The sequence below is a fragment of the Panicum hallii genome, chromosome 5, assembly GCF_002211085.1.
Source record: "Panicum hallii strain FIL2 chromosome 5, PHallii_v3.1, whole genome shotgun sequence".
Classification (NCBI taxonomy): Eukaryota; Viridiplantae; Streptophyta; class Magnoliopsida; order Poales; family Poaceae; genus Panicum; species Panicum hallii.
Genome location: NC_038046.1, coordinates 12,003,086 through 12,026,926, shown reverse-complemented (window position 1 = coordinate 12,026,926; position 23,841 = coordinate 12,003,086). Strand labels below are relative to the sequence as shown.

Below are 23,841 nucleotides of genomic sequence, written 5' to 3'. Positions count from 1 at the left end.
CTGGGAGTCAACGTCAACCAGAGTCTGGTCTCCTGCCGGGTGCCGGTGCCAATACAAAGCGATCGTCTCAAACAAAATTGGACGGCGTCGGGCCCAGCAGACGTGCACTGGTTTGCACCATTGGTTCGATTTTTGTCTCTACAATGAAAATCAACGCAATCGGCTGAAAACGACCCTACCGCTCGGGCGGATTTCCATTAGCATTTAGCAGTCCTCTTGTCCCGGCTACAACACGGAAGTTGACTGCACTCTTCTCGCCACCATGGCTGCTCGCCTACCACGCTTCCCCGTCCTCCTCTTCGTCTTCCTCGCCGTCCATATCGCCGCCGCCCATGGCGACCCTGCTCCGCTCCCGACCACCTACGACGGTTCCATGTGCCCGGAATCGTCCAGCTGCGGCAACGTATCTATCAGATATCCCTTCTACCTCTCCAGCACAACCAGAAACATCACCGATTACAATACATCCTACTCCTGCGGCTACACCGACCTGGAGATCTTCTGCCAGGACGAGGGTCCGACCGGGACGCCGGTTATCTTTCTCGGCGGTGACAAGTACACCATTCTGAACATCGACTACGACAGCAAAACCATCATCCTGGCGGACAGCGACGTGCTCCTCGGCGGCAGCTGCCCCGCAGTCCGCCACGGCGTCAGCTTCAACAAGATGTGGCTGCACAACACCAGCTCCAACGACAACCTCACCTTCTACTTCAACTGCTACTCAACACGCGGTCATGATGAGGTGCCGCCGCCTGACCTGGTCACATACGAGATCGGCTGCAACCTCAAGAGCCCGTATGCCGATGGAGCTTCCTTCGTCTTTACACCTGACGATCATGATAAAGCCAAAGAGCACGCGCTGGATCAGGATGGGCGTTGCAAGGAAGTCGTCTCCGTGCCAGTGAGGAGCGAGGTTCTGATGGCAAGGAACCAGTCCGTGCTTGTGACGGGCGGATACGCTGAGGTGCTTTGGTACGGGTTCGAGTTGGAATGGAACCGAGCAACAACGGATCAGTGTGATTTGTGCGAGCAGGGCGGCGGGAAGTGCGCCTACAGCCAGAAGAGGGAATTCACGGGCTGCTTGTGCTCCAACGCCAAGGTGGGCCACCCGGATTGCAGACCAAGAAGTAAGTTTCCAAAACTGATCGTTCGATTTGACTCGCTCCATTTTTTGCAATCACCACACCACGCATCCAGATTTAATTTCCAGTTGCAACAGCAATTTACAGCGTACGCATCAAGTCTGTTCCATCTGCACAGCCTAGCATTACTACTCTCGTTTGATGATTGATTCATACCCAGACGTCTGATTCCACGCCTGTCTTTCCATTGAGTTGATTTGCTTCACAGTAATTGCTTCAGGATTAGCTTTCTTATGTTGACAAAAAAAGGCGTCCTGAAATACTCAAACCCCTTGAATTTCCAGAACAAGAGATCTCGAAATTTGGCTCTTGGGTCTCCATCGGAGCTCTTTAAAAATAGAGTAAATTCTCTCAATGGCGCTAGAATCTACGTTGATCCCTTGAGTGCCATCAAAATTCTTTGCTTCCCATTACTGTCGTCGTTTGAAATTTGCAATTCCTTCTGTGCCATTTCCGTTAGACCATTGTTACGTCGTCTGTGTTCATCCGCACAGGTAGCATAATTTGTTCCTTGGTTCTTAGGTTCTGGGCCAACTCAGAAACACCAATTCTTCCAAAAACTAGCCCCCGCCCAAATCAAGTTTATTTGTGCTAGATTGAGTTCCTCACCCACGAGATCAACGAACTAGCCTCAAATCAAACACGAAACGAGCAAATCAAGTTATAGCCATAGCATCGGTGATTAGGGGAGAACACGCACATGCAGCGCAGTGGGCGACTGGGCAAGAGCATAGGCTTTTTTTTTTGCATGACTTCCACGTAATACAAAACGAACCAAATTGGATTGATCGATGAAAAGAATGAGATGAATGGATCACTTGCTAGCAAGAACACGTAAGATAGGATCCATTCTTTTTCTCCAGTTCTTCTCCTTTACTATTTTTTCCCTTCACTTCTGCTTCGTCCATCCCGTCCTGTCAGTCCTGAGCACCTGCACCTGCACATCGAACTTCCCATCGATTACCTTCTCCGCACCGCCATGGGCGGAGGAGGTGTTATGGGAACGCTAGAGATTTGGGGAGAGAACTAGCATTCAGAGGGAGAAAGGATTCAGAGCAGAGGAAGAACAACAGAGAGAGAGGTGGCGACAGGTTCATTCATCCGATCCATCCCAGACACCAACGAGACGCGGGCTTAAATCCCCTTCCCGGCCACATGCCGACCGGGTGACAACTCAGCAGGTTCTGGGCCGGTTTGGGCTCTGCCTGACAGAAATACCGGCCCAATACCGGCCCAAGTACATATAGGTAAAGGACTTAGCATAAGTAGTCTATACCGTTACACTCCCCTCCCCTTCAGAAATGGCCTGACCCCAGGCCGTTGCTTCTGGAAAACAACGACGTAAATCAGCTTCGTCCTCCCAGGTTGCCAGCGAAGATGACAAACCTGACCACTGGACCTTGACGCGTAGGGTAGTGGCTCCAGCATGAGGAACAAGGCGACGGTCAATGATTTTCCAGGGAGTGACTGCAGCATCGGGTTCTATAGTGATAGCAGCAATATCAGGAGTGACTTCAACTAGAGGTGGAACCTGCTTCTTCAGTTGTGAGACGTGAACAACTAGGTGAATTCTGCTGTGATCAGGCTGTCGGATTTTATCCGGCTGACCACCGAGGGGTATACCCAAGGTGGTAAGTTTTGGGTTAGGATGCGCCGAGATCAGGAACTCGAAGGTGCCGACAACACAAGATTTAGATAGGTTCAGGCCGCAATATGCGTAATGCCCTACGTCCTATATGATGGTTTGTATTGCCTTGATGTTGATCTGGTGATCTTGATTTTGAGGGGGTCCCTGCCCGCCCTTATATATCCGGGAGGACAGGGTTACATGAATCCTAGCCTGATACTAGCTTAGGAATCGTACTCAAGTACAACTCGAGTTGTTTCCTTCTATATCGACTAGTTCTACTCCGCATGCGGGTAGAATACAACATAAACAAGATACAGCACACGTCCTATCCCCTAGCCCAATACGGACTCCTTGATGTACACAGCCCCGTGGCCCCGGGTCTGACAAGCCCCCGAGCTCTTCGTAGCTGAGTACTGCAGGCTCTTCGAGTACTTCTGAAGCAATCTTCGACTTCTTTCGAAGCTCCGTCCTGAAATTTCTCTTCGAGTACTCTTCTGACTGCATCGAAGCTATGAGGTGCTCATGCCCCGAATTCTTTCTTCTGTATGGGGTGCGATGAATAATCGCACTCCATATGGAGTAGCCCCCGAGCCTTAGGTTGAATCAAAGAATCAAGCTGAAGGTCAAACTAGTCTTGAATCTTTTCTTCTTATCTTTCGAGTACTTTCGAAAAATAAGTAATCGATGCCACGTGTCTCACAGCCCCCGAGCCTTGAATCCAAATCTCTCAAATTTTGGAAAAAAAGGATCCCAAAGAACGTGGCAAAAATATTTCCTGTCGAGAAAATATAGTTCAGGATGATGTAATTGGCAGAAATTGAACTCGAAATTCGAAAAACCTCTTTTTTCGGGACAATTAACTCTGAAAAAATGGTTAATCAAATAACTGCCCAAGAAATTCACCAAAAACCGCTCGTATTCCAAGTATTCCTCTTATGAGACGCTTCATCTTTTGCACAGTAAACCACTGCCTGACTGCTGGTTATTTAACCTCGCAGTCAGTTAGGGTTTTTCCTATGCCTTCAGATCTTACATCGCCGCCAAACAAAACCCCGATTGGATCTCACCTTGCCGTCACCCCTCCACCGCCCTGCGTAGTCGAAATCCTTCGGACCTGCGACCGTAGCCCCCGAGCATTGTGTGAACAGCTCGTGGCTTAACAAACTCGAAATGGCGCCGAAGAAAACCAACCAGAAGGACTTGAAAGAAGCGCAAGCGGCAACCGGCGAGTGGACAATTAGTAAGTGTTCTCGCCACAATCTCGCAAATTTGGTGTTGGGGGGCCTTCTGCAAGAAAGGGATCTCATCAATTGGCGCCTTTCCTTTCGCGACCCCTTTCCCATGGAAAATGTCTACGAAATTATCTCTTTTTGTTCTTTTTCTGAACGGGGATTGGCCCTCCCCACTTGTTCGTTCTTCCGTGGCCTCCTTTATTTCTACGGGATTGAGCTGCAACACCTCAACCCTAACTCAATTTGCCACATCTCCATTTTCATCCACTTCTGTGAAGCCTTCCTCGGAATTGAGCCCCATTAGGCTCTTTTCCGTTATCTTTTCCGCATGAAGCCGCAGTCCACCTCAAAAGATCCATCTGCGATAGGGGGCGCTGGCATCCAGCTTAGGCAACATGCCAGTGAAAAATACATATCTTACAAATTCCCGTCCAATGTCCCCGGGTGGAAGCAGCAATGGTTCTATATTGCAAACCACGCCCCCCAACTCCCTGCGCGTTCAGGCAGATCTCCCGTTCAGCACCCCGAGTGGACCCTGGAGCCTACTCAGGCAGAGATGGACCAGGTGAAGGAGTTGCTAGAGTTGATCACCGCGCACAAGGAGGCGGGGGTAACCGGGGCATCCGTAATGATGTCATTCTTCAAACGCCGAATCCAACCCATCCAACAGCGCCACACATTAGGATTCGAGTACATGGGAACTGAAGACCCATCTCGTATGTGCGCAGAGGAACTCGGAGACGACGCAGCGCTTGTTCGCGTCAAGCGAATTCTACTGGATGTGGAAACCGTTCCATACGTTCCCGCAGGATTTTCAGCCCAGAACCGGCCACCATCAGTAAGTAATTGACTTCTCGACTTCCTTTGTGATGTTGTGAAGTATAACTGACTGATAAACTTGTTACAGGATCGAACGGTGTTATACCGGAATTACCCGCCACAGCCTGATCTGCCTCGACCATATCACTTGTTGCCCAGCGCCGCGGCCGAAGCAAAAAAAAAATGAAGAGCGCTGGCAACGAGTCGACCGAGAGCAGCAGGCCAAACGAGAGAAGGGCGCAAGCAGACAACTCCTCCGGATCATCCGTGGAGTGGTCCGACGACGCGCCTCTGATCCCTCAGCGGCGTCGGGAGATGCAGAAACGTAAAGCCGGCGCCACTGACCTTGCCAGGTAAGTGCCTATCAAGCTGTGAAGTTATCGAGTTGTTCTGCTGAATACTGATAACACTGTTTTGTAGTCCTTCGTCTTCTTTGCCCAGCCCCCAACGACGGAAGGTAGTCGAGATACCCTCAACCGAGGATGATGCACCAGCAGTCGTGTCTGCGAGAGCTGCTGAGGCGGACCCGTCATCCTCTCCTGCAAATGACATAACCATCGCCGTGGCGGGCGCTGCATCGGGGCAGCTCGCGCCCTCGACTGAAGCAGCTCCGCCGCCAGCAGTGAGTTCCGTGGCCATCGCCACGCCAGCGCTGCCAGCCCCCTCGACTTGTATACCTGCACCTCCAGCCGCAAGCGCCGTGGTGAAGAGGCCATTGAAACTGGAGTTGAGGAAACCAACGATAATCCGATCCCAAGTGTAAGTAATGCTCTGGATCTTGCTATTTGCCATGTGTGGTAATCATAGTAATGATGCTTTACTGCTGTCTTGAACAGATCAGCAGCAGCGGTGACGCTGGACGAGCCAGAACTCGAGTTGGCTCCTCCAGCCCCCGAGCCCTTGCCCGAGCAAGCCAACGCACCGGAACCAGCAGAGGGAGTAGATGTGGCCCTGCCTGACTCACCGCCGCCCGAGCTCCAGCGCGCGGAACTCGAAACCACTGGCGATGAGCAAGTCGAAACCGCCGTTACCGTACCCGCCGAGGTTGCAGGTAGATGATCCAGCTGCCTTCTGCCATAATCGTCGCTGTGTTAAACACTTGTTTGTTGCAGAGACCACGCAGCCATCAGTCTTGGAGGGTGCGGGTACTCCTGGCGAAGCAACCGTGCTGCCAACCCCTGGAGGAGAGATCGACGACGCACTCCAAGTGATGCGCCTCCCGAGGGACGACCTAAGCCGCGTGCGGCAGATGATCAAGGCGATCGATAAGTTTGCCCTGGTAAATCTTGACGAAACCATTGGTGGCTGTATGGTCGAGTTGTCTGTCTCTGATGTCCGGAAACGTGCAGGATATGAGCCAGAAAGCTGATGAGCGGGCTGTGAAGCTGGAAGAGTCCGCCAAGCATATTGATGAGCTAATGCAGGAGCGGGCCGGCTTTGAGCAGACCATCACCGAGCTCCAAGGCCGACTCAAGGAGCAGCGAAAAGCCCATCAAGGTACGTTGAGTTTCATTCTCGAAAGCGTACCCATAGTCAATAACTCCATGGTCTGAAACCTGCTTATCACCGCTGAACTTAAAAAACTCTTAAATTATAAAGAGGGGTTGCTTACTGATTTGAAGAACATGCTGAATCGCCGCGCAGATGAAGTCAAAAGTCTGCGGAAGGTGATGGCCGACACAGAGAAATAGTTCGTCGACTGCCTTCAGCAGATCAAGACTCTAGGCGAGGAGAAGGAGCGGCGCCAGAAGGAACTCAACGACTTAAAGGCAGCAGCCCAGGAACTCGTGGAGATGGTGGACCCTCGGGAAGACGACGCTGAAAATGAGCCACCGCTGCTGGATTGACTTCGCGGGGCACCGCAAAAGATCCTCAACTTCGTCACCGAGGCCGCCACAACATACGTGGGTCATGCTTTAGGCCTTGTGAAGTCCTTCTGGCCAAAGGCTCGGCTAGAAGTACTCGCAGGGGGCACAGCTGCTGATTGTACTGATGAAAACTTTCGCGAGTACTTGCTAGAGGTCCGGCCAGTAGCTGAAAAAATTGTAGAAAACATGGTCCAGGATTGAACCGTTAGTGTTTTTGACGTTTGTAATATAAGAAACCACCTTAGTCCTCCTGTCGCCTTATATGAAGTCTGAGAGCCCCGTCTGCTCTGTAGTGGGGACATGCTACCTCTGAGTACAGCGACTCAGAAAGTAGTCGATATAGCTCGTGAGCTCATCGGGTAGGCTAGATAAGATCCGACCGAGGGGACCCAACATGCCCGGAACGCGCGTTTTGTGGCGCGGCGACTAGGATGCCTCATAGCAAACAGTCGAGAACTACCCTGAGTGCGACGACTTCAGGAGTAGTCGATATGGCCCATCATGTGGACATGTCAGACAAGTTAGATAGAACCCGAGCCAGACGGGCCTAACTAGTTTGAAAGAAACACGATTGTTATCGCGTCGACCCATATGCCTGTAGCAAGTAGTCGATTTGTATAACACTTGAACGTGGCCAAAGCCTCCGCATTGTATTCAAGAATTTACATTTCGGGTCGTGTGGCACAAAGCCGCCATATTGACCCAGAAAAGAAGAATGTGCCCTTGGTGCGTACAGGAATTGAAAACGAATCTGCTTAGGGGTAGAACCGTCGCAGGTGTTGGATATTCCATGAATTGGGTACATCCTGACCGTCGGGGTGTTGTAGTCGATAAGATCCTGGTCTTGTAACCCTCGTGACAATGAACGGTCGTTCCCATCGTGAGTTAAGCTTGTGCAAACCCGACTCATCCTGAACACGACGAAGGACGAGGTCGCCTATGCTAAACGACCGTTCCTTAATATTGCGATCATGGTATCGCCGGATCCCCTGTAGGTAACGGGCTGACTGAACGAGAGCAGAGCAGCGAGCCTCTTCGACAGAATCCAGCTCCAGCTGTCGTGCTTCGTCCGCCTCGCCTTCTTTATACATCTCGACCCTTGGGGATTTCCACATGATGTCCGCTGGAAGAATCGCCTCAGAGCCGTAGACAAGAAAGAACGGGGTCTGCCCTGTAGCTTTGGACGGTTGAGTCCTGAGCCCCCAGATGACATGTGGCAACTCGTGTATCCACTTCCCGCCCTTTTTGGTATTGGCGTCATAAAGCCTTTTCTTGCGACCATCAATGATCAAGCCATTTGCCCGCTTAACTTGCCCATTTGCCCTTGGGTGTGCCACCGAAACATACTTGACCTCGATGGATGAATTTTCACAGAATTCCCAGAATTGGTTGGCCGTGAAATTTGAACCCAAATCGGTGATAATAGTGTTGGGGAAGCCGAACCGATGCAAGATATCGGAGATGAAGTCGACCACCTTGTCTGGAGTAAGCTTGGCGATCGGTTTGAACTCGATCCACTTGGTGAACTTGTCGATAGCCACCAAAACATGAGTAAAACCTCCTGGCGCCATTGCGAAGGGCCCAATCATGTCGAGGCTCCAGCAAGCGAACGGCCAGGAAGGCGATATAGTAATGAGGGTGTGGGCCGGGACATGAGTTTGCTTGCTAAAGAACTGGCAGTTCTGACATCTTCGCACCAGATCCTCGGCATCAGACACGGCGGTGGGCCACCAGAAGCCAGCTCGAAACGCTTTGCCTACTAGCGTGCGTGACGCTGCATGGTTACCGCATACTCCCTCGTGTATCTCTCGCAAAATATCCTGGCCTTCTTCTGTTGTGATGCACTTCATGAGCACTCCAGATCGTGCGCCGCGCCGATAAAGTTTGTCTTCGACTAGGGCAAACCCCTTGCTCCATCGCATGACGCGGGCGGCAGCAGCGCTCTTGGGATCCACCCCTGCCGGTAATACGAGATCTCGGATGAAGTCGATAAAGTTCCTCTCCAGTCCTCGCCAACCAGCATAACCTCCCGTTCTGGCCATACAGAGCCAGTGCCGGTGGAGACCTGTGGTGAAGGGCTGATGGATGGTTGCTTCAACTCTTGTACGAACACCCCTGCTGGGACTTGTGCTCGGGTTGATCCCAGCTTAGATAAGGCATCCGCGGCGACATTGTGCTCCCGTAGCACATGAAGAACTTCTAGGCCAGGAAATTTATTTTCTAGCTTGCGTACCTCTTGTACATAGGCTTCCATGGTCTTCTTATTGCAGTCCCACTCCTTGTTGACTTGCTGAACGACCAAAAGTGAATTGCCATATACAAGTAGTCGCTTGATCCCTAGTGATATCGCCAAACGAAGCCCGTGAAGCAAGGCTTCATACTCGGTTTCATTGTTGGATACCTCCCAGAGGATTTGGAGGACGTACTTGAGTTGTTCGCCTCTTGGGGAAATGAATAAAACTCCAGCGCCGCCGCCATCGAGCATGAGAGAACCATCGAAGTACATGGTCCAATGCTCTGGCTTGTCAACTGGATTTGGAACTTGATTTTCCCTCCACTCTGCCATGAAGTCGACTAGAGCTTGGGATTTGATTGCGGTGCGTGGCTTGAAGTCGATCGACAAAGCCCCCAGTTCTACTGCCCACTTTGAAATACGACCCGTGGCATCCTGGTTGTGTAGGATATCCGCCAGCGGGTAGTCTGTGATCACGGTGATCTGGTACTCTTCAAAGTAGTGGCGTAATTTCCTTGAAGTAATCAGTATGCCGTAAAGAAGCTTTTGGACCGCCGGGTACCGCACCTTAGACTCCGAGAGTACCTCACTGACAAAGTACACGGGCCTCTGCACGCCAAAAGCATGGCCCTCCTCGGATCGTTCGACAACAATGGCACTGCTAATAACATGGGTAGTTGCCGCAATGTAAAGTAAAAGGGTCTCACCCGGCAATGGAGCTGTGAGGATCGGGGGCGACTGTAGGTGTTGCTTGAGATCCTGCAAGGCCCGCTCGGCTTCCTCTGTCCAGTGAAACTTGTCTTGACGCTTTAAGAGTCTGAAAAAAGGTAGTCCTCTCTCCCCGAGCCGGGAGATGAATCTGTTGAGAGCTGCCATGCACCCTGTAAGTTTCTGCACATCTTTGATTGTGGCAGGTGCCTCCATATTAGTGATGGCGGTAATCTTTTCAGGGTTGGCCTCGATGCCCCGGTTACTGACTATGAACCCGAGCAATTTGCCTGATGGAACACCGAAAACGCACTGGGTCGGATTGAGCTTCCATCGGTACTTCCTTAGGCTGGCGAAAGTTTCCTCCAGATCCGCGATCAGGCGCTCGGGACTTCTGGTCTTCACGACCATGTCGTCCACGTAGGCCTCCACGTTCCGGTGTAACTGATCAGCGAAACACATCTGAATTGCGCGCTGATAGGTAGCGCCTGCGTTCTTCAACCCGAAGAACATGGTTTTATATGCATAAGTTCCAAACGGGGTGATAAACGCGGTCTTGATCTGATCTTCTTTCCTGAGTGCGATCTGATGGTACCCTGAATAACAATCAAGGAAACATAACAGTACGCAACCTGCGGTTGAGTCGACTACCTGATCGATGCGAGGGAGCCCAAAGTGAACCTTCGGGCAATGCTTGTTGAGATCGGTATAATCGACACACATTCTCCATTCTTTATTCTTTTTAATACAAGAACGGGGTTAGCTACCCACTCTGGGTGGATTACTTCTTTAATGAATCCAGCCGCGAGGAGTTTAGCTATTTCCCGTTTGATAGCCTCCCGTTTATCAGGGGCAAAACAATGAAGTCGTTGCTTCTTTGGTACAGCTTGTGGATACACATTAAGACTATGCTCGATTAGCTCCTTGGGCACCCCTGGCATATCCGATGGTTTCCATGCGAATATGTCCCGGTTAGCCCGCAGGAAGCTGACGAGCGCGAGTTCCTATTTGTCACCCAAGCCCGCGCCGATGATGGCTGTCTTGGATGAGTCGCCCTCTTGGAGCTGGATTGACTTGAGAGCCACATCGCCTGTCGACTTGACGCCTGATTGGCTCGCCTTCTTCGTTGGGATGTCCAGCTCGGCTTGGGAAAGTTGCTGTGCGGCTGCGAGTACTTCTTCGGAAGCATCTGGCACGCGGGAAGTCGATGCATACTGGATGGCCTCTTGGTTGCAATCATAGGACTTCTTCAAGTCGCCTCGGAGCGTGAGCACGCCGCTGTGTCCTGGCATCTTGAGAAGTAAATAGACGTAATGCGGTACCGCCATGAACTTAGCGAGCGTCGGCCTCCCCAATATAGCATGGTAGGAAGATTCGAAGTTGGCCACCTCGAACTTGATGAACTCGGTTCGGTAATTCTCCCTCGTCCCAAAAGTGACTGGGAGAACGACCGTTCCAAGCGGGTGCGCGGCATTGCCAGGGACAATACCGTAAAAAGGAGCCTTGCTCGGTGTAAGCTTGTTGGTCAGGTCCAGACCCATCTTCTTCAGCGTACTGGCGAAGATAAGATTAAGTCCGCTCCCACCATCGATAATAACCCGAGTGAGCTTAACTTCTGCGACCACGGGATCCAGCACCAGTGGAAACTTCCCAGGCTCAGAAAAGCTGGTCCACTGGTCAGCACGGGAAAACGATATGGGGACCTCCGACCATCGGAGTGGTCGTGGTACCGCCGGCTCAATGGATAGAATTTCTCGTAGCAGCAACTTCTGTTCCCGCTTGGAGCAAAAATCTTCATCACCACCAAAGATGACATTGACGGTTTTGGAGGCATCCTGGAACTTGGGCGTCTCAGATTTATCGTCTTGATCCTCGTCTTCGGGCTCTTTGCCCGTTGACTTGTTCTTCTTGCCATTTCCAGGAGAGCCAAAGGTGCGCTTGAGCTGAAAGCAGTCGATCGCTGCGTGTTTGGAGTTGACGCACCACGGGCATTTCATCTGTAGAAGTTTTTCAAACTGCTCCTGCGTAGTCGACTTCTTGCCCTGCGAAGGACGATCCATAGCCACAATGAGATCGTCTGGCTTGCGTTTCCAGGAAGAACCCGGAAAGTCCCGCTGGCCTTTGTCAGCCCGGTTGTCGTTGTTGCGCTTTTGGTTGAGGTCGGTGCGTCTTGGAAACCTCTCGCGCATCTTTTCCTCTTGTTCGGACCAGTCGTGCATCATGTCGCGTAGTCCTGCAACCGTCTTCGGCCTGTTACGCCCAAAATCACGATATATACCTGGGTCTGTTAGGCCATTGTAGAAGCAGTCGATGATGTCCTCCTCCGAGATGTTGGCGATGGTGGCCCGCACATCGAAGAAACGGCGGGTGTAGGATCGGAGGAGTTCATTACGCTCTTGCTTCCACTGGGCGAGGTCGTGCCGGGTTCCTGCTCGGGTTATCGCCCCCTGGAAGTTGTCGATGAAAACCTTCTTGAGGCCTTCCCAGGAATCGATGGAGTCGTTGGGGAGGCTTTCCAGCCAGGTCAGCGGTGCAGGCTCCAAAGCCATCGGAAAGTAGACGACTTTGGTAGTGTTGGAGCCACCAGCCACCTCAATGGCAGTGGAGTAACAGCGGAGCCATTGTTGGGGGGGCCTGCTTACCGTCATACTTGGTAATACCGATCGGTTTGAAACCCTCCGGGTACTTGTAACTGTTGAATCTCGCAGTGAACGCTGGAAAATGATCGCTGCAGTCAGCATCGTCCCGCTCAGCTACCTCGTGTTCCCATCGCCTCGAGTCGAGGACTGACCGGACGTCACGCCCCTCATTGATCTTCTGGCGAAGGTCCGGTTGTTGGCGTGGGCGGTTGGGCTGCCTCGGGGGTGGCTGCCGCCTCCCTCCAATGGCCTGACTCCCACCCGCACCATCATTGTTATTGCTGCGTTGGGGTCGTGGGTGATCGCCTGTTGTTCGACTTGGGGCCTGGCTCCGGCTGTCTCCGACGCGCTCGTCCCCGACGAGTGATGCCGGGGCCTGCTGGTCCAGCTGGACCCATGCCCGTTGGGCGTAACGGAGCGCTTGTCGAACGTTGGGATCATTACTTCGCTCGAGTAGTGCTGTTACCCGAGCGATGTTGGCCACAGGAGTCCTGAAGCCTCGCTCATCTGCAGCAGCGAATTCAGCGTTGAGTTCGCGCTGTGCAGAACGTATGCGCTCATTAGCCCGCCTTCTACGAACCGCACGAACTCTGTTCCTGGCACGCCGCGCATCGCGTTCGGCGTCGTTCACATCTACAGCCTCGGCAGTGTCTTCGTCTTCTGATATCCCGTCAAGCGCGCCGATGGGGATGAGGGCATTATCGTCCCCCTCCTCCGCCATCAGCACCTGGCGGGTTGCGAGTTCTTCAGAGGGGGCTTCGACTAGTTTAGTCGAGCCCTCGGTGATGGTAGCCAATGCCCTGCCCTCCTGAAAAGGCAAAGGTTCGAGGTGGGCTACCAAGCGGTCTTCATGCCCGAGTAGATCGGACAGATCCATCCCCTTCCAATCAACGATTCGTCCTTCGGAGGTGGTGGTGATCATCAGCCCATAAGTGGCCAGGTGATCCTCCGCCCCCCGACATGCGGTGGCATCGGAACCCCCGGCCTGGAGCAGAGAGTCCAAGTCCTTCTCCAACGCGGAGAAAGGAACAGTAGTGACAGACTCTGCCTCGGTTTCCCTGGCAGAATCAAAAAATGGCAACTCGTCGAGATTATCGACAAAGTCATCGAGCCTTGAGGTGAGTGTTTTTAGCTTGATGGTGTCGTCGATGATGTGCCGACGGAAACCGCCTGCGCCGTTGGCAACACAGACCCACGAGCCAAAAACAAAGGTTGTGCCCTCAGGGAGCACGGGACTGGGGAACTTGAAAAGAGCCATCGAGTTCTCCAGCGGATCTCTGATGCGCCCCCCTACCTGGCGCGCCAGCTGTCGGGTTTTATCCGGCTGCCCACCGAGGGGTATACCCAAGGTGGTAAGTTTTGGGTTAGGATGCGCCGAGATCAGGAACTCGAAGGTGCCGACAACACAAGATTTAGACAGGTTCAGGCCGCAATATGCGTAATGCCCTACGTCCTGTATGATGGTTTGTATTGCCTTGATGTTGATCTGGTGATCTTGGTTTTGAGGGGGTCCCTGCCCGCTCTTATATATCCGGGAGGACAGGGTTACATGAATCCTAGCCTGATACTAGCTTAGGAATCGTACTCAAGTACAACTCGAGTTGTTTCCTTCTATATCGACTAGTTCTACTCCGCATGCGGGTAGAATACAACATAAACAAGGTACAGCACACGTCCTATCCCCTAGCCCAATACGGACTCCTTGATGTACACAGCCCCGTGGCCCTGAGTCTGACACAGGCGGATCAAGTTTATAGGCGACTTGGCCAACCTTGGACAGGATCTTAAAAGGGTCAAAAAATTTGAAAGCCAACTTTTGGTTGCTGCGAGGTGCAACAGATGTCTGGATGTAAGGTTGAAGTTTAAGAAAAACCATATCACCCACCTCAAACTGACGTTCACTTCTGTTTCCCGCTTGAGCCTTCATTCAATGTTGTGCCCTCAACAACTGTTGCTGGATGACAGATGAAAGCAAGGATCTGTCATGCAGCCAACTCTCCAAATCTGGTACAGTACAAGAAACAGCATCTGAGATACCCAAATGACAAGGTTGTTGCACATAAAGAACCTCAAATGGTGTTTTGCCCAATGCTGAATGAAATGCTGTGTTGTACCAATATTCAGCTAATGGTAGCCAATCAGTCCATTTGGTGGGACAAGAGTGTACTAGGCACCTTAAGTAAGTTTCCATGCATTGATTCAACCTTTCAGTTTGCCCGTCGGTTTGTGGATGATAGGAAGAGCTCATGCACAGCTTAGTATCAGAGAGCCGAAACAGCTCCTGCCAGAAGGAACTGGTGAATATACGATCTCTATCACAAACAATTGCCTTTGGAAGCCCATGCAACTTGTAAACCTGATCCATAAATAGCTGTGCAACTTGAAGAGCAGTGAATGGGTGTTTCATTGGTAAGAAATGTCCATATTTAGAGAACTTATCAATCACCACTAGGATGACAGTCTTCCCATGAGAATTTGGCAGGCCCTCTATAAAGTCCATGCTGATAGTATCCCAAGTGTGCTGAGGAATAGCTAAAGGTTGAAGCAAACCTGGGATTTTGACATGTTCAGATTTTGCTTGCTGGCAGATAGAACAATCTTGCACATAAGACTGAACTGTTTGTTTCAACTTAGGCCAAGCAAACAATTGCTTAATGCGCTGATATGTTGCCTGCACGCCAGAATGACCACCAATTCCACTATCATGAAGAGCAGTCAATATATGCTGTTGTGCCAACTTCTTGTTCCCCACCCAAATTCTGCCATTGTACTTCAAGATGTCATTCAGCAGCTGGAAACCTTTAGAGTTATCAGAAGTGATACTCAACTCAGTGATTAATTGCTTAAACTCTTCATCATCTTGATATCCTTCCATCAATCTCTCCATCCAAGTGGGAATACTGGTAGAAATAGCCATGCGTACAGCAGCTCCAGGATGTCTAGATAATGCATCAGCTGCCAAGTTGGTGTTGCCCTTCTTGTAAGAAATTGTATAATCAAGATCCATGAGCTTCAGCAGGGCTTTTTGCTGAATCTTTGTGTGTATTTGTTGATCAGTCAGGTGGAGTAAGCTCTTATAGTCAGTCTTAATTGTAAAAGATGTAGCCTGCAGATAGGACCTCCATTTTTCTACTGCCAGAATGATGGCCAAACATTCTTTCTCATATGCTGAAAGAGCTCTATTCCTTGGGCTGAGTGCCTGACTGAGAAATGCAATGGGGTGACCACTTTGCATAAGAACAGCCCCCACCCCTACATCACTAGCATCTGTCACTAGGACAAAGGTTGCTTGAAATTTGGTAGGGCCAGCACAGGAGCAGTGATTAAAGCTTCCTTCAAAGTATCAAAAGCTGTCTGAGATGTTGATGTCCACATGAATGTCACATTCTTTTTGAGGAGCTCAGTCAATGGTTTGCTGATAAGACCATAATGTTGTATGAACTTTCTATAGTACCCGGTCAGCCCAAGAAAACCTCTCAAGTCCTTTTAAGTTAGTAGGAACAGGCCATGCTTTGACAGCCGCAATCTTAGATGGGTCTGTGGCAACACCCTGAGCTGAGATGATATGGCCAAGATAATCAATACTAGCCTGAGCAAAGGAGCACTTAGATGGTTTGGCAAACAACTGATGTTTCGGCAGAATGTCCAGAACCACTGCCACATGTTCAGCATGCTGTTCCATTGAACTACTTATACACCAAAATATCATCCATGAAAACTAGGATGAGTTTTCTCAATACTGGTGCAAACATCTCATTCATCAAGCCCTGGAATGTGGCTGGTGCGTTTGTAAGACCGAATGGCATTACCAGAAACTCATAGAGGCCTTGGTGAGTTCTGAACGCTGTCTTGTTAATGTCACCAGCAGACATTCGTATCTGGTGATAACCCAATCGGAGATCCAATTTTGAAAACCAACAGGCTCCTGAAAGTTCATCCAATAGTTCCTCCACAACTGGCATTGGATGTTTGTTCTTGATGGTTAAGGCATTTAACCTTCTGTAATCAACACAGAATCGCCAACAACCGTCCTTTTTTCGCACAAGCAGGACCGGGGAGGCAAATGGGCTGGCACTTGGCCTAATAATACCTTTGCTGAGCATTTCTCTCAACTGTTTCTCCAGCTCATCCTTCTGATCAGAGGAAAATCTATAAGCTCTGGTGTGCACAGGAACAGCTCCAGGCAACATTGGAATAGTATGTTCACACTTTCTTTGCGGAGGCAATGAATCAGGCTCACTAAAAACTGAAGGATACTTCTGCAACACTTGTTGAATTAGAGGAGGTGGTGAGGATGGAACAGTAGGAGCAGAAGTCGCAGCCTCGTCATTGACAGTATGAAGGCACAACTGTTGGTGAGATGGAATTCTTTTTAACTGAACCATGTGAGTGATAGCTTGGCGCCTGAGTAGGCCTTTTAACTTGTGAGCTCCAATTGGCTTACATGTTACAGGATTATGCTGAACCCCTTTCAACAGAATACGTTTTCCTTTATAAGAAAATCTCATCTTCTTTCCCCCCAATGGATCCACATGGGACTGTGGCTTTCCAACCAGTCTGCTCCCAAAATGATATCAAAGCAACCCAAATTAATGATGCGCATATCTTGTGAGAATGACTGACCCTGTGTCCACCATTGCATGTCCGTAACCATAGTATCACACTGCACTGAGCCCCATCAGCTACTGCAAACTTCTCAGCCTGAATAGGGAAGGCGGGACACTGTATCTGAGAGGCCATTTGAGCACTCAAGAAGGAGCAAACACTGCCAGAATCCACTAGTATCAGGACTTCCTGTTTACCAATGTAACCCTGAAACTGCATTGTGCGCCGCTTATGCTGAACAACTGCAGATGGTGCACTGACAGCCATAAGAGAAGCCTCTGCAGGAGCATCAAGATCAGCATCATCTGAAGTATCACTGTCAGAGTAGTCGATAACCTCCAGCAATTCTTCAATCACATGCAGTGGAACCTGAGCAGGGCATTTGTGCTGTCGATTCCAAGGCTCACCACACTTGAAACAGAGCAGTCTACGGATCGAACGGCCTGACACGAGTCAGCGGGACGCGGAGTCCAAGTTGCTTCAGTCTCCCAGTCTCAATCCGTGCCCCCACCACAGACCAACCTTCTCCGAAAGACCGACCCCATCCAGGTCAAGTCTACGGGCGCTATAAACGGCGGCGGCCGCAAGTCCCCGCAAGAAACCGAACGGGTGCTCGATTGGAGCTAACAGAACAGCCAGATGAGCCCGCCTCGCCTTCTCGCCGCCATGGCTGCTCACCTACCACGCTTCCCCGTCCTCCTGTTCTTCTTCCTCGCCGTCCATGTCGCCGCCGCCCATGGCGACCCTGCTCCGCTCCTGACCACCTACGACGGTTCCATGTGCCCGGAATCGTCCAGCTGCGGCAACGTATATATCAGATATCCCTTCTACCTCTCCAGCACAACCAGAAACATCACCGGTTACAATACATCCTACTCCTGCGGCTACACCGACCTGGAGATCTTCTGCCAGGACGAGGGTCCGACCAGGACGCCGGTCATCTTTCTCGGCGGTTACATGTACACCATTCTGAACATCGACTACGACAGCAACACCACCATCCTGGCGGACAGCGACGTGCTCGTCGGCGGCAGCTGCCCCGCAGTCCGCCACGGCGTCAGCTTCAACAAGATGTGGCTGCACAACACCAGCTCCAACGACAACCTCACCTTCTACTTCAGCTGCTACTCAACACGCAGTCATGGTGTGGAGCTGCCGCCTGACGACCTGATCACATACAAGATCGGCTGCAACCTCAAGAGCCCGTATGCCGATGGAGCTTCCTTCGTCTTTACACCTGACGATCATGATAAAGCCAAAGAGCACGCGCTGGATCAGGATTGGAGTTGCAAGGAAGTCGTCTCCGTGCCAGTGAGGAGCGACGTTCTGATGGCAAGGAACCAGTCCGTGCTTGTGACGGGCGGATACGCTGAGGTGCTTCGGTACGGGTTCGAGTTGGAATGGAACCGAGCAACAACGGATAAGTGTGAATTGCGCGAGCAGTCCGGCGGGAAGTGCGCCTACAGCCAGAAGAGGGAATTCACGGCCTGCTTGTGCTCCAACGGCAAGGTGGGCCACCCGGAATGCAGACCAACAAGTAAGTTTCCAAAACTGATCGTTTGATTTGACCCGCTCCATTTTTTGCAATCACCACACCACACGCATCTCCAGATTTCCGGTTGCATCAGTGATTTTCATCTCGTAGCTAGCCTCCTTGTCCTTGTGCCCTGTCGCCGTTGTGCGCGCGTCCTTCAGTTCACTGCTCCTCTTCATTGCTGCGTGCCTGGAGATAATGGCGAAAGGTTGGCCTGATGGCCTAGTCTAAAATTCGTTGGGTACCTGGGTTTGCCTGCAGAACTAGTGCCAAGATAGATATAAAAATGAAAAATTCCGGTTCATGTCTTCATCAGTCGACAAGGATGGTTTACAGCCTTTCGCCCCCCTTCTCTTCTTCTGTCCAAATCTGCCTCGCCCCCCTGCCGTGCTCCATACCATTTCGTAGAGCAGAGGACCGTACCGTCCCTGCTTTTCAGTGTGGAACAAGAACCCGGATAGGCGGATACTGAACGCCCCGAGACCTGGTTTGCGTCGTCGAGTGGAGAGTTAGCATTGGGTGGCTCTAGCAAACAGACGATTTTTTCTTTCTTGCACGTCTGGAACACGTGATGGTTTCGTTCCTGCAGGCTCTTTGCTGGAGTGACAGCAAAAACTGGCCTATTTTTCAAAAAAAAAAGGAGTGAGACGGAAAACTGGTCGACAGAGCAGAGACCATCATACAAAGTTGCTGCGTTTTGAACCTTTTGGTCTATCCAAAGACGTGTTTCCGGGGTTGGAGCCGGTAGGGAAAGTATGCTTGCGTTTTATTTTCCTTTGCGAGAAAGTGAAAGCATGATTTATGTTCACTTTGATTTCTTTTTTTTTCTTTGAAGAAAAGTTCACTTTGATTTCAGTGGTTTATAAAACAGCGCGGACTGGGTCCCTGCTGTTTAGTGTACTGTAGTTGCTGACCACGTAGGAACATATAACCCAAATATCTTCTAGAGTATTTAAGTAAAAAGCTATTCACAGTTGATCCTTCGGTTTCACTCCCTCACTTCTGGGATCGCCAGTGATCAGACCACGCGATCCGGTTGCATGCCGCCTTTCTGCTGCTTCAGTTCTCTTTTCTCTCCTGCTTTCTGAATTTGGAAAAATAAATCAGTTTACATTCTCGAACTATATCTTAAAGTTCAATTTCAACCTTCAACTATACAAGATCGGACAACAAAGGCCATTCAGTTGTCGAAATCGGAAAAATTTGAACTAAAAATAATATTCAAATTTAAACTAAAAAATTATAAGTAATTTATTTTAAATCAAAAAAATATGAAATGGGTATCAAAAGTTTTCTAGAAATGTAACCTATCTATTGGCTCCATGTTGGATGGCTTTTGTTGGATTGTCCGATTTCGACAATTGGATGATCTTTGTCTGGTTTTGCAGTTGAAAGTTGAAAATCAAACTTTTACGATAGTTCGAGAGTGTAAAGTGTACTTTTCCCTCTAAAATTGCATCTCCTAGCCTCTGTTCCTGCTGCTTTCACCTTCCAACGGCGCGCACGTTTGACTTGACCGAGTCCGCAAGTACAAGTTGGTTTGCCCGACAAAATACTGCATGGGTAGGTAGAAAAGGTCGAAAATCTGGCAAAATACAGTGAAAATACACTAAGTTGGAAAAAATTATTTGACATAACAATTGGCATTGCTAGAGGACTTGAGTATCTCCACCGAGGATGCAATACGCGGATCGTGCATTTTGATATCAAACCCCATAATATTCTATTAGACCAGGACTTCTGCCCTAAGGTATCTGATTTTGGATTGGCCAAGCTATGCCTGAATAAAGAGAGCGCTATCTCTATTGGTGGTGCAAGAGGAACAATAGTATACATTGCCCCTGAGGTGTACTCAAAGCAATTTGGAACAGTAAGTAGCAAGTCTGATGTCTACAGTTATGGAATGATGGTGCTTGAGATGGTTGGTGCAAGGGACAAGAAAATCAATGCAGATAGTGAATCTTGTAGCCAGTATTTCCCTCAGTGGATTTATGAGCATTTGGATGACTATTGTATCAGTGCTTCTGAGATTAATTGTGAGATCACAGAGCTAGTGAGAAGGATGATAGTAGTAGGTCTGTGGTGTATACAAGTGATTCCATCTAATCGGCCAACGATGACCAGAGTTGTCGAGATGCTAGAAGGCAGCACAATTGATCTGGAACTGCCACCAAAAGTGTTCTTGAGTTGATCTGCATCGGTATGTTCCGATTAAATGTTTCTCCCTGGTGCTAAGGTTGCACAACTGTAGATATTTGTTATGATTTGCAAAACTGAGGGAAGACATCAAACGTTATTTTTATTCTGTAAACAGAGATGAAACTGGATAGGAATTGCTGACTGAGGATGCTCATACAACATTGTATGATAGTGTTACTTTGGTCAGCCATACAAGTATCAACTGTGTTCTGTGCACCTGCACTAAGATCACTGCACAAATGCATTAAAGATTCAGTATTTGGGTCTGGTTTAAACCCGGCGAAATACATTACGAAATTAAAATTTCAACTTAACTCTTCATTCTAATTCAGATCAGTATCGCGATGCCTAATTGCTAAAAACACATAAACTGAGAACTAGAGATTTGGTATTCATAGCCGGAGCTTACCGAAGTTAGAGTGGCCAGCCAATGCTGTCATAGCTCATATTTCAGCAGTCAGAAGTAACTATTGGGTGTAGCCGGTGCGTATAAGTGGTTTTTTCACTTAACCCATTCATAAACTCTCTAGAAATGATTCCAAGTTGTGGCATTGTTCCACAACTGAAAATGGTTGCAGCTTGTAAGACATGCCCACATGCATCAAATTTTGTTGTTGGTCTTTCACGTGAAACTAGTGATCGTTAATCCGGAGGTGCTCCTAGCAACTGTACATTTGCACTTGTATATATTCAGTCTATTGGACAGATGCAACACATATTCAGTAGTTAGCTCACATAGTCTGCTCATTGGACAAATGCACTTGTAGTCAGAGCTCATCCAAGTCGTACTGTCCAAACCAGGAGCACCGCGGTCCAGATTCCAGATGATCACTCAGCCAGTCAGCGTCGGCCGTACTGGTGCCGCCTGCGTCGATCTTTGCCTCTGCCTGAGTCCAGGCCCGGAGACATCTCGCCGGAACTGCCACGATCCCTGCTGCCTGACCCACCGCGTTCCCGAGTCCCGACCACTGACCGCTGCGGCGGTGGTGCGCATCCTCCTCTTCTCCTGCATACTATTCCATATTCTCCGTGCTTCTGGTTTCAAAGCGAGGAAGATCCATTCGTCGTTGATGGAGCTGTGTCCCTAACTCTTAATACAACTCTTACGAACCGATTGCCATTCTGCAAAGACCCAGCTGGTCCAAGACAATCACGTTCCTCTCCCGGGCCACACAATCTTCTTGGAAACCCGTCCCAGGCCTCGCCGGTCGCGACATTGAAGTTTGAACGGAGGCGCGCGGCCGGCAAGCTACGCACAACTTGGGCCACCAGCTTCGCCTCACTTCGTTAGCCATGGGTCTCTTCCTACACCGCCGCCTGGCCCCGCCGCCGCTTCTCCTCGCCATCTTGGTTGCCGCTTCTTCCCATGGCGCGTCTTCCAGCGCGGACGACGGCTACGACGCCTCCATGTGCGTGCGGCAGCCTTACACCTGCGGCGGCGTCAGCATCAAGTACCCGTTCTACAGCAGGACGGGAGCTCTGCTGGGGAGCGCCAGCTCGTACTGCGGCTACCCCGGCCTGGAGATCCAGTGCGAGGAAGGCCAGGCGTTCCTGGAACTCCAAAGCGGCAACTACACGATCTCGCGCATCGACTACGACGACCTCACAGTCCGGCTTGTTGATCCTGAGGTCCTCGACGGGAGAAGCTGCCCCAGAGCCGACCACAACGTGACGTTCCGGAACGTCTCGTGGCTGTACTATCCTAGCACCACGGTCGACTACCTCCTCTTCTTCATCAACTGCAACTTCCTCTCCGACTTGTCTCGGCCGTCAAGCTCGAACTCCACCGCCTGCAAATTCGATGTCGGGCAGGCGTCGACCGGGATGTCCTTCGTGTTCTTGGAGCAAGACGTGCCGTACCCGAACATGAACTGGTGGCGGTCGTGCAGCGACGTTATCGAAGTGCCCGTGCTCAAATCTGGTCTCCCTTCCGATTCACGAAATGATCCCACATGGAAGAACGGTGGGTATGGCAGCAGCCTTCGTGACGGATTCCAGTTGGCGTTGAATCAGAGCCAGAAGCTTCAGGCGTGTGCCCAGTGCGAGCAGTCGGAGGGGACGTGCGGCCACAACCAGACGGGGGCATTCGTAGCCTGCTTGTGCTCCGACGGCCGAGTCGGCCATCCCAATTGCACCACCGATTCTTCCGGTAAGGATCTCGAAGCTTTCGTGGGGATTTCTGGCTGTTTTGCTTCAGTTCATCGTACCGTCCTTCTTTTTCTTTCTCTATATCGTTCCCCCCTTTTTTTTGGTTCACGTCATCTTATTACATTTCCTTTTACGAGTTGTTCCATTCTTTTCTCAAGGTCTCCTACTAAGAGACTAGATTCATGTGCAAGAATTCCTGAAGTTATTATTTCTACTCCGATAAAGGTTATTTCTGTTCGCTTTCAGAGCTTGATGGAGGGAAAATTAGATAGAATCTACATGAATTTTTGAAAGAGAAAGGAAGAAATTTATTTTACTGCTCCGGACAATTTACTTTGCCTGCATAGCCTCCTCAACAAAATTTTAGCTCGATTTACTCCTACAAATAATTTTAATTGGTCCAATAATCTCCATCCTAATAATATTTTATATATGAGTTGAATTTCAAATTGAAATTTCGTAGGGTGAGAGAGGACATGATATTATGATATCCTATGTTAGAAATATTAGATGCTCCTAAATCCTAACCTATGAAAATAATCTTCAAAATTTTAATATATTTTTCTAGCATAGTGTCCTCTATCACCTCATAAAATTAAACTTAAAAAATCAAATTGTATGTAGAGAATAAAAATGATAAACCTTGTTAGGGGGTACACTAGAACAATTGAAATAGTTTGGGGGAGTAATTGAGCTAAACTTTATTTATGGGGTGTCAAGCGAATAAGGTGGATTGTTCAGGAAGATAGGCATGCGTGTGGGTGTTCAAAAAGTGATATAAGCAGGGAAAGTAATAGCGCACAAGCCCAAATTATATGATCCTGAAATGGAGTGTGTGTTCTTGGATAAACAGCGGACTTAACGGTTTACTAAGCCATGAATTTCTAAGTCTCCTAGTACTTTGCCAGTTTCTCGTTCTGAAAGGTGTTACGAATGGCGTGTTGTTTAGTGCTCCGATCCCCCCAGCCGTCTTCCTGAGCACATGTACCTGACTTCAGGTTGCCCGTGCCCAGTCCTATGTCCTAGCTACTGTAACTTGACTACTCAGCAGTAACTTGGTCTGCCGTATACTTTGCCGTCC

The 23,841-nt window shown here is 49.9% G+C and overlaps 4 protein-coding genes across 11 annotated transcripts in view; 3 read left to right on the top strand and 1 right to left on the bottom strand.

Annotated features, from left to right (window-relative positions):
- The first annotated feature begins 191 nt into the window (after positions 1–191).
- The window catches only part of LOC112893601 (LEAF RUST 10 DISEASE-RESISTANCE LOCUS RECEPTOR-LIKE PROTEIN KINASE-like 2.7), a 26,561-nt gene continuing 2,911 nt past the window's right edge, over positions 192–23,841 (top strand). Inside the window, exons 1-7 of one of the 4 annotated variants that reach the window (XM_025961018.1) lie at positions 4,736–4,845; positions 4,915–5,179; positions 5,247–5,585; positions 5,663–5,877; positions 5,939–6,105; positions 6,176–6,323; positions 6,471–6,807. In XM_025961018.1, coding sequence (XP_025816803.1) covers positions 5,010–5,179; positions 5,247–5,585; positions 5,663–5,877; positions 5,939–6,105; positions 6,176–6,323; positions 6,471–6,517 — 1,086 coding nt within the window. In that variant the 5' untranslated portion in view covers positions 4,736–4,845; positions 4,915–5,009 and the 3' untranslated portion in view covers positions 6,518–6,807. Of the gene's footprint in view, positions 1,131–4,735; positions 4,846–4,914; positions 5,180–5,246; positions 5,586–5,662; positions 5,878–5,938; positions 6,106–6,175; positions 6,324–6,470; positions 6,808–23,841 lie in introns of those variants that run through there. The other 3 variants (XM_025961019.1, XM_025961021.1, XM_025961020.1) reach the window with 3 other exon arrangements.
- LOC112893598 (LEAF RUST 10 DISEASE-RESISTANCE LOCUS RECEPTOR-LIKE PROTEIN KINASE-like 2.5) overlaps positions 17,320–23,841 on the top strand; it is a 12,558-nt gene continuing 6,036 nt past the window's right edge. For 2 of the 4 annotated variants that reach the window (XM_025961014.1, XM_025961011.1), the window contains exon 1: positions 17,320–18,416. In XM_025961014.1, the coding sequence (XP_025816799.1) occupies positions 17,519–18,416 (898 nt within the window). In that variant the 5' untranslated portion in view covers positions 17,320–17,518. The remainder of the gene's footprint in view (positions 18,417–23,841) is intronic. The other 2 variants (XM_025961013.1, XM_025961010.1) reach the window with 2 other exon arrangements.
- Positions 18,534–23,841, bottom strand: part of LOC112893603 — a 6,860-nt gene continuing 1,552 nt past the window's right edge. Inside the window, exon 2 of one of the 2 annotated variants that reach the window (XM_025961024.1) lies at positions 18,534–19,968. In XM_025961024.1, coding sequence (XP_025816809.1) covers positions 19,898–19,968 — 71 coding nt within the window. In that variant the 3' untranslated portion in view covers positions 18,534–19,897. The remainder of the gene's footprint in view (positions 19,969–23,841) is intronic. The other variant, XM_025961023.1, reaches the window with a different exon arrangement.
- Positions 20,641–23,841, top strand: part of LOC112893599 (LEAF RUST 10 DISEASE-RESISTANCE LOCUS RECEPTOR-LIKE PROTEIN KINASE-like 2.5) — a 14,399-nt gene continuing 11,198 nt past the window's right edge. Inside the window, exon 1 of the mRNA XM_025961015.1 lies at positions 20,641–22,761. Coding sequence (XP_025816800.1) covers positions 21,906–22,761 — 856 coding nt within the window. The 5' untranslated portion in view covers positions 20,641–21,905. The remainder of the gene's footprint in view (positions 22,762–23,841) is intronic.